General features: G+C 42.6%; 3 protein-coding genes and 1 pseudogene across 4 annotated transcripts in view; 2 read left to right on the top strand and 2 right to left on the bottom strand.

Annotated features, from left to right (window-relative positions):
- LOC104820823 overlaps positions 1 to 1,766 on the top strand; it is a 2,286-nt pseudogene extending 520 nt beyond the window's left edge.
- Positions 1,767 to 2,982: 1,216 nt separating this feature from the next.
- On the top strand, positions 2,983 to 3,504 carry LOC104820820 (F-box/kelch-repeat protein SKIP25-like). Its single transcript, XM_019203361.1, has one exon. The coding sequence runs from the start codon at positions 2,983 to 2,985 to the stop codon at positions 3,502 to 3,504; it is 522 nt and encodes a 173-aa protein (XP_019058906.1).
- Positions 3,505 to 4,813: 1,309 nt separating this feature from the next.
- LOC104820821 (pentatricopeptide repeat-containing protein At3g03580) lies at positions 4,814 to 8,261 on the bottom strand. 2 transcript variants are annotated; one of them, XM_019203398.1, is made up of 2 exons: positions 5,496 to 8,261; positions 4,814 to 5,289 (listed from the first exon to the last, which is right to left on the bottom strand). In XM_019203398.1, the coding sequence occupies exons 1-2, from the start codon at positions 8,034 to 8,036 to the stop codon at positions 4,858 to 4,860; spliced, it is 2,973 nt and encodes a 990-aa protein (XP_019058943.1). In that variant the 5' UTR covers positions 8,037 to 8,261; the 3' UTR covers positions 4,814 to 4,857. The 2 variants fall into 2 exon arrangements, with proteins under 2 accessions (XP_019058943.1, XP_010549740.1); XM_010551438.1 differs by lacking the exon at positions 4,814 to 5,289 and having other exon boundaries at positions 5,319 to 8,261.
- The window catches only part of LOC104821152 (AUGMIN subunit 7), a 3,546-nt gene continuing 3,487 nt past the window's right edge, over positions 8,230 to 8,288 (bottom strand). Inside the window, exon 11 of the mRNA XM_010551953.1 lies at positions 8,230 to 8,267. Within this exon, the coding sequence (XP_010550255.1) occupies positions 8,230 to 8,267 (38 nt within the window). The remainder of the gene's footprint in view (positions 8,268 to 8,288) is intronic.

The raw sequence follows: 8,288 nt of genomic DNA, 5'->3' as shown, positions 1-8,288 counted from the left end.
TGTCCCCTTCCCCCCCCCCCCTTTTTTTTTGTTTGGTTGTCGAGAAAGTCGGGGAAAATCGTAATTCGATTCTCTAGGCTTTTCGCCTTTGTTTCTTGGATTTAGTTTTGATCTAAGGTGATACATTTAGGTTGACGGAAAATGTATATAGATATGTGAAATTTGAATTCGCTTGAGTTCCATGCCTCCTTTCGCTGCTTGATTTCACAGAATTCATGCGAAACTCTTGGTTGGTGTATGCTTGATTCTTGTTGTGAGTTACTTTACTACGCACTTTCAGTGGTTGGAACTTGGACTGGATGCCTTTAGAAATTTGTTTTCGGTAGAAAACGAATGGATGATCCAATAGTGTATATTCATGATATTTTCGATGGGCCTTGATTGCATTTCCAATGGCTGCGCATACATTTTTATGTAATTTGGAGGTGTTTTTCTTTCCTATTATGTTCTAGTTATGAAAATTATTTCTTTAAGGTAGTCAAGTCAATTATGGAAGTTTCAGCAAGAAAATCAGGCAGAAGCTCGTTGAAGCTGGACTTAAGAGATGGGAGATTGGAGAAATCACATCCCGAATTCGGCAGCTTTATTATGGGCACTATATGAGAACGAGTGATGCGAGTTACTTATCCGAGTCATACATATTCTACGGAGCAATATTAACTAGGGAGTACTTCAGGGAGGGGTTGTTTCAGGATCTCAATATTCTCTTTTTTGCTAGGTTTCTGATGGTGTGTTTGGTCCTTGGTCGGCGAGCGACGGTGCACCAACTGGTTGATCAGTTTAAAGGGTTGATGGATGATTGCAATGCAGACGGACATTCCAGGTTTATTCTAGATACCTATCTTCTGACAATTGAACATCCCATACTGTTTTGAATTATCCTCTATTTTCATGCCTGTATTCCTGTGGTTCTCTGTAATTTCCATGTTTATGTTCCTAGTGAAGGAAAACTTTCCCCGTGGCTGTTGCCTGAGGGGTTGAATATCTAAATAATCTTAGGTTCATGGTATAGGCACTATTTCATACTGTTTTCGAGGTTTGATGACCTAAGATTTCAGTCTGTTAGTGAGTCTTGATGACTTCCTTTCTGCGTGTCTTTTAGATGACTCCTTTTTTTTCAGGGCCTCTTTCATTTTACTCGCTCCATCTCTTAAACTGCGTTTCTTGTTCTTCAGGAAACTGACTTTAAAGAATGGGAGTTGGCGGTGCAAGAAATAGCTAGACTCTTGAAAGCCGGCACAGCTGTCATGAACCCTAAACCAGGATTTTCTTCACCATACTAGCAGTGCCACTCGCAAGCAGGTCATTTGAGGTTGACCGATGCGATATTGAGCAGCTACCGTTATAATGAGGTTAGGTATAAGATTTTTCCTTGTCCTTGTCTAGCACAAGTACAAATATTAAATTACTACATCTTCTAGGTTCGATATATCTGCTGTGTGTGTTTCCCATCAGGCCAAGTACTCAGAGCTAACCCTTGATCCCTTCAGGATGCTTCAACGGTTAGAGTGGGAACCTAGTGGCTCGTTTTTATCAGGCAACTGGTATCTCGTGTTGAGCTGTGGATGGGTCTGGAGATCTCCACAAACGGCTCGTCAACATTTTGTATACGAAATGGAAATCTACGTATGAGTGTGAAGTGTGGTGCAGGGGCATATCCCATATTTGTATGACTCTGAATCCCGCAATGGTAGCTTTTAGAGAGAACCTGACGAAACATGTGATGTAGTGTTTTCATCAGATTCTGGTATACCCAAAGACAGAAACATCGTCTTGTTAATTGGACGCATATCAATTTTCGGATACCAACTCATAGATGATCGGATCTGATGTCTAAATTTATTTGCCCAACTGGGATCCAACATCCTCGTATGATCCTGGTTTCAGGTCACGCTGTAGAGCAACAGGAAAACGTGGGTGTACAATTTAATCGGAGGGGATGAGGCTCTCATAAAACGCGATGGACCCACACCACGATTCTCAAGCCTTTACGAAATTAGCGTCGGCCGGCCTTAACCTTTATGAATTTATTCATCTACACCCAAGCCTACCCCATCCCACATTTAATTCCTCTCATGTATTATCTTCACAACCCTCTGCTCCATGAAAAGTCTGATTCCTTTAATACCCAATCAAAGTTGCTTGAATTTTGCACTCGCATGGGTTTTGTGTTTTTTTTTTTTTGAAAATCGAATTTTAAGTTTATTAGTTATGTCGTGTCTTTTAAATGTTCCATCAACTCACCGATATTTTATACGAGGGATTGGATCTTAGGAGTCAATTTGGTAGCGAATCATCGAGGTTTAAGGCTGTGGAGTTATCAAGACCACAGTAGCGTCATGGGAAACAAAAATATCGCGAGAGCAGAGCATTTATTGTTGTGTCTGTGTGTGGTTATAGTTTAATATGAGAGCAAGCCAGTGTCCTTTACGTGGAAAATACGGATACTATGATCCGATATTAAATCTTATTTATAAATCGGTTAAAAACCAATCTTGCGTATGGGTGTATCTGTATATAATTCCGTTCGAAGAATATGTATCAGACTATATATATTGGGAGAGACCGAAAACCATGCTGTAATCTAGTGAACACACACATATATGCATACATGGGATTAAATGCTTCAAATAAATTAAACGTAATCGGCTTTTCTTTTGGGCATTTAAAAATCTCATCAAACAATATATATCACATTAAATGTTTAAAGGTGGTGCCATGACATTAAATGTTTTGTCTTATTTTAAGAATAGGGATCCAAAAAGATCATGAACTCAACTCCTATCAGCTACCATAAAAACATCTTCTGAATAAAAAGACACGATATTTTTGTGTGTGTGTTTATTTCCCATCATTTGAAAAAATCAAAGCAAAGCTCACGAGAACAAACCCTCCCCTGAATGAATCTTCACAATATCACAAAAATCACACGTAAAATCTTTGTCCTTCCATCTTGGTTCTCTCCTCTTCTTCGTCTTTCACATGGATGTTATTATAAACCACACAAACCCTAATCATAACAAAGACGACGATGAAAAAGAAGACGAAACCCTGATTCCGGGTCTTCCCGACGAGCTCGCTACACTTTGCCTCGCGAAATCCGCTATCCCGCCCACCGTCCTCTTCTCCGTCTGCCGCGCATGGCGGCGTGTGCTCTACTCTCCGGCCTACCCCGCACACTTCTCCCTCTACGCCCTCCTCTCCCCAACTAATCACCAAAATGCCACCGCCGGGAACATCGGCGTCGAGTTCTTCACCTACGACCCGATATACGCCACGTGGCACTCCCTTCCTCCCCCTCCGCCGTCGGATCCTCCGGTCACTTTCCTACGCCGTCACCCTTCTTTCTTGTCACGTAGCTTTCCCATTCAGTCCGTCACTGTTTCCCAACGCCTTGTTATCGTCGCCGCCACCACGCACGGTTTTGCTCCAGCCCTCGAGAGGCCGTTGGTCTTTGACCCGCGGTCGAACCGGTGGTTCAACGGGCCGCCGCTGGCGATGTAGCAGCGGTGGTGTGCAGCAGGGTCGGTCTACGTAGTGAGTGGGATCGGGGCTCACTATCGAGCTGACATGACGAGGTCGATGAAAGAGGGAAAGTTTGCCGGCGGTGATGATCAACGGAGGTGGAGATGGAATAAGAAGAAGACTGGTTTTAACTGTTCAAACATGGAGGCTATTGAGTATGTAATATGTATATCCTATACGTAAAATGAAATAATTAACCATCAATCTTAATATATATGCCAACTTTTTCCAACCAAATCACGTTTAAAATTTACCAATATTCTTTTTTGAAAAAAATATTTTAAGTGCGATATTGATTTATGAATATACAAACCTATCAATAGAGAGATACATAATCTACAAAGAGAGACAAGTATCGATTATAATCATCTAGCTATATATATTTAGTTCATGAATTAATACGCAAGGGTAAGTACAAAGGGAAATTGTGCATGGTGAACGTAAAAACAAGGAATCGTCTACAACCTGGATTTCGTCCGGTGGGAGGACATGCACGTGGCATGATCTCCGGTTGGAAAGGATCGGCCACGAGCGGGATAGATGACAAGGATGTTGTATGTCGTGACGGGAATTGCGACCACTGTGCGATTATCTTAAGATTTAATTACGACTTTTAAAAATTTGTTAAGTTAAACTTTGACAATATTTTGTCGATGGATGAAAATATCTTCGAATTAATAAAAAAATATGATATACAAAGCATTTTGTTTCAAAATTATAATACTCTAAATTATTGTTCAAAAAACAAGTACCTAAACACAAACTTAACAAAATGTGATAAATATTTAATACCATATTTGTGACAAAAGCGAGGGAGGAGTGGAAGTTCGCCGGCGGCGATGATCGGCGGAGGTGGAGGTGGGAGAAGAAGACTGGTTTTAGGGACGGAAGGTTTAGCAGAGAAGCCGTGGAGGCGATCGGGTACGTAAATATATCATATATGTATCACATGCAATATCCTATACGTAAAATGAAATAACTAACAAACAATCTTGAATTAAAATATATGTCAATTTCTCCAACCAAATCATATTTATAAAAAAAATTATGATGTTGATTTATGAACTTATACATAATCTATATTCATCTTTACCAAAAAAACTTATACATAATCTATAATCTATAAAGAGAGACAAATATCGATTATACAAATCGTCTAGCTATATATTCAGTTCATGAATTAATAATTCTTTTAATTGTTTTTTTTTAAATTTAGATGTGATATATTTTTGTATTACAAGAAAGAAACAATAAAGATGTATTTTTTGCCTTTTTTTATTATATAAAAATAGGTGAAAGTGAAATTTATATAATATATGGTGGGCGAGTGAGCTAATAAAATAAATGTGGATACACAAGGGTAGGTATAAAGGGAAGCTGTGCATGGTGAACGTAAAAGGCAACGCCGTCAAACAAGGAGCCGTCTACGACCTGGATTCCGACCGGTGGGATGATATGCCACGTGGCATGATCTCCGGTTGGAAGGGACCGGCGGCGAGCGAGATGGACGACGAGGATGAGCTGTACGTGGTGGAGGAAGTAAACGGCCAGCTCCGGAAGTACGACGACGACGGTGACCGTTGGGAAGCGGTGGTCGAGGCGCCGGAGTTTCGGAACGCCGAGCAGATCGCCGCCGGGAGAGGAAGGGTCTGCATTGTATGCGGCGGAGGTCGCCGGATAGGGGTGGTCGACGTCACGGCGAGGCCCGCCGGAATCTGGGAGGTTGCTCCGCCGCCAGGGCTGGAAGCCATGGCAGTGCATATACTGCCCAGAATTTGCCGGTGAAAACGATGAAAAAAAAACTTTCTTGAACATTTCGAATCAGAAACTCGATTCAGTTAGCAAATTCAAAGAAAAATCGATCACCAAAGATCTCCACAGCTACAAATTCCGTCTCTGAAAAGATGAAATCGGTTCGAGTCTCGTACCAAAATGTCGCGTCCTACGATCTTCGATATCAACTTAGTTACCTTATGGCAATCTGCACAGACCCGAAGATTCTTCATCACCTGCAATGGCGTCCCTGCTTCTGTGTTCAATAGTCCAAACACTATAGCAAGCCTTTCGCTGTGTCCACATATCAAATTTCTCTTCTTCTCTTCCTCCTCGAGCTTCTGAGACACGTCTCTTAGATCGGGAACGTACCCTTCTTCGGCCATCAGACTGTAGAGAATCTCCAGTGACTTGCCGATTTCTTCAGGTTGAGGAACTGATGAATCTCCTGACCGGAAAACGTGCAATCTTTTACCGATTTCGATCCAGCTATATCCAGTATGCTTCCTCAGGTGTTTATCTTTCACGGATTTTCGGATTATGCTCACCTTTTCCCATTCTCCCATGGCTGCATAAGCGTTGGACGCTAGAACAGAGTAACCGGGATCTTCCGGGTCCAGTTCCATTATCTTTTCAGACGCTCGTTCTGCAGTTTCCATGTCTCTGCTTGCTCGACAAGCGCTAAGTAGAGACGCCCACATGCTAGCATCTGGTTTCATGGGCATTGCTTCCATAAATTCCTCGGCTCTAGAAATCTGATGAGAACGGGACAACAGATCAACCACACAAGCGTAATGTTCCACCTTAGGTGTGATTCTGTAATGGCTTTTCATCCTGTCGAAGCAAGCCAGTCCCTCTTCTACCAAACCTGAGTGGCTGCAAGCATAGATTATGGCTACGAAGGCAACGTTATCGGGAACTATGCCGGATTCTTCCATGTCGGAGAAGGCTTCCATGGCTTTCTCGCCCTCACCGTACATTCCATAGGCATAGATCAACGCTGTCCATGTCACGACGTCTTTTCTGTTCATAAGCTCGAAGACTCGGACAGAATCCTTCAAACCACCACATTTGGAGTACATTTCAATCAGCGAGTTCCCGATTTCCAACTCAGCTTCAAACCCAAACCTTACAAGACAGCAATGGATCTCCTTGCCTTGTCGTTTTGCAGCTAGTGAAGAACACATAGACAACATACCTAAGAAAGTGGCCGTGTCGGGCGACACTGCCCTACTCCTCATCAGAGTAGTTAACTGCAACCCGGTGGCAAAATCTCCGGAACGAACACATGCTGAAATGACAGTGTTCCATGTTACGATATCACGAGTTTCCATTCTGTCAAAGATCTCCATCGCAGTATCGGTTTCACCACATTTAGCATACATATCAATCAATGCATTACTAATTGCAAGATCTGAGTGAAACCCGTATTTCATTGCATCGGCATGTAACCCTCTGCCAAAGTACAAGTATCCTAACCGTGTAGAAACAGAGAGAAGCATCAGATAAGTGATGGGATCGGTCTGCTCTTCCATCCTTTTCATCATCTTAAAGAGTTTCCCAGCTTCCATAAGATCACCACTTTGAATATATCCACTGATTATCGAATTCCATGAGACAGATTCCCTATGTTCCATGTTCTTGAATACATCCCTTGCAGAAACCATGTCACCGCACTTTGCGTACACGTCGATTAGAATATTGTTTGTAGTAGTTTCAAGCACAAATCCAGCTCTCACCATATAGTCATGGACGCATTTTACCAGCCGCAGGTCTCGGAGATGGCCGCAGGCACGGAGAACAGAAGTGACTGTTAAGATATCGGGTTTGAACTGATCCAGAGTTTCCATGAAAAGCTTGACAGATTCTTCAAACATCACTAACTGAAAATACCCGCAGATCATAGTGTTGTAACTGATGGAATCTCGAAAACCCATCTCATCAAAAATCAGTCTTGCATTCTCTGGTCTACTGAATTTCAAGTACATTGCAATTACTCCATTACCAACCATAACAGCGGAGATAGTTCCTGTCTTCTGAGCAAACCCATGAACTGCCTGTCCTCCCCTGACAATCAGCAAATTCCCAAAAGCCGACAAAACACTTGAAACCGTGTAAGAATCCGGCACCATCCCAAAACTCCGCAACCTGTAATAAAGTTCAACAGCTTCTTCGTGATGCCCATTGGAGGTATACCCGGAAATCATACTGTTCCAAGAAACGAGATCCCTAACAGTCATTTCGTCGAACACTTCTCGTGCTCTACCCAGCAATCCCAATCTCGAGTACATGTCGACAAGCGCATTGCCCACATACAGATCAGATCCGAACCCCAGATCGGTGACATCTTTGTGCACGAAACTTCCCATTTCCTCGTCGAGCAATCCGGAGCAGGCTTTGATGACTGACGGAAACGTGTACTTATCAGGAGATACATCAGTTTCCCGAAGCTTTCCGTAAAATTCAATGGCTTTAGAGAACAACCCATTTTGGGAAAACGTTCTGATGACCGAGTTCCAGAGATAGATATTTCTCGCCGGCGAAACTCGCCGGAAAATGGAGAGTGAAGAGCCCGGGTCCCTGAGATGAGAGTAACTGTCAATGAGCTTGCCGGAGAAGAAGTCGGAGCCATCGAGGCCTAAAGAAATCACGAAGGCGTGGATCCGGCGAAGCTCTTTAAGGTTCGCGACGGATGACAAAGCTTTGGAGATGGCAGATGGCGAGATTCTGGTCTGCATTAACGCAGCTATGTCCGAACACTCTTAGTATTAATAAGATTTTTTTTTTTTTTTGTATTTTTGCTGAAGAAAACAAAAAACACACAATACAACAATATCAGACAGTGATTCTAACAAAAGGGTTTCATCAGATCCATGGAAGATTCCTAAAAAGTTAGAGAGTATCATTCAAGAGTTTTGACGCTCGCCTCGCTCACGGGCAATGGAGGTAGAGAGAATGCCGAGGCCCCGCTTCAGAACAGTTAAAGCGGC

Source organism: Tarenaya hassleriana, unplaced genomic scaffold (genome assembly GCF_000463585.1).
Source record: "Tarenaya hassleriana unplaced genomic scaffold, ASM46358v1 Cleome32, whole genome shotgun sequence".
In the NCBI taxonomy this organism is placed as follows: domain Eukaryota; kingdom Viridiplantae; phylum Streptophyta; class Magnoliopsida; order Brassicales; family Cleomaceae; genus Tarenaya; species Tarenaya hassleriana.
The sequence above is the reverse complement of the archived record's forward strand: the minus strand, read 5'-3'. Positions and strand labels throughout refer to the sequence as shown.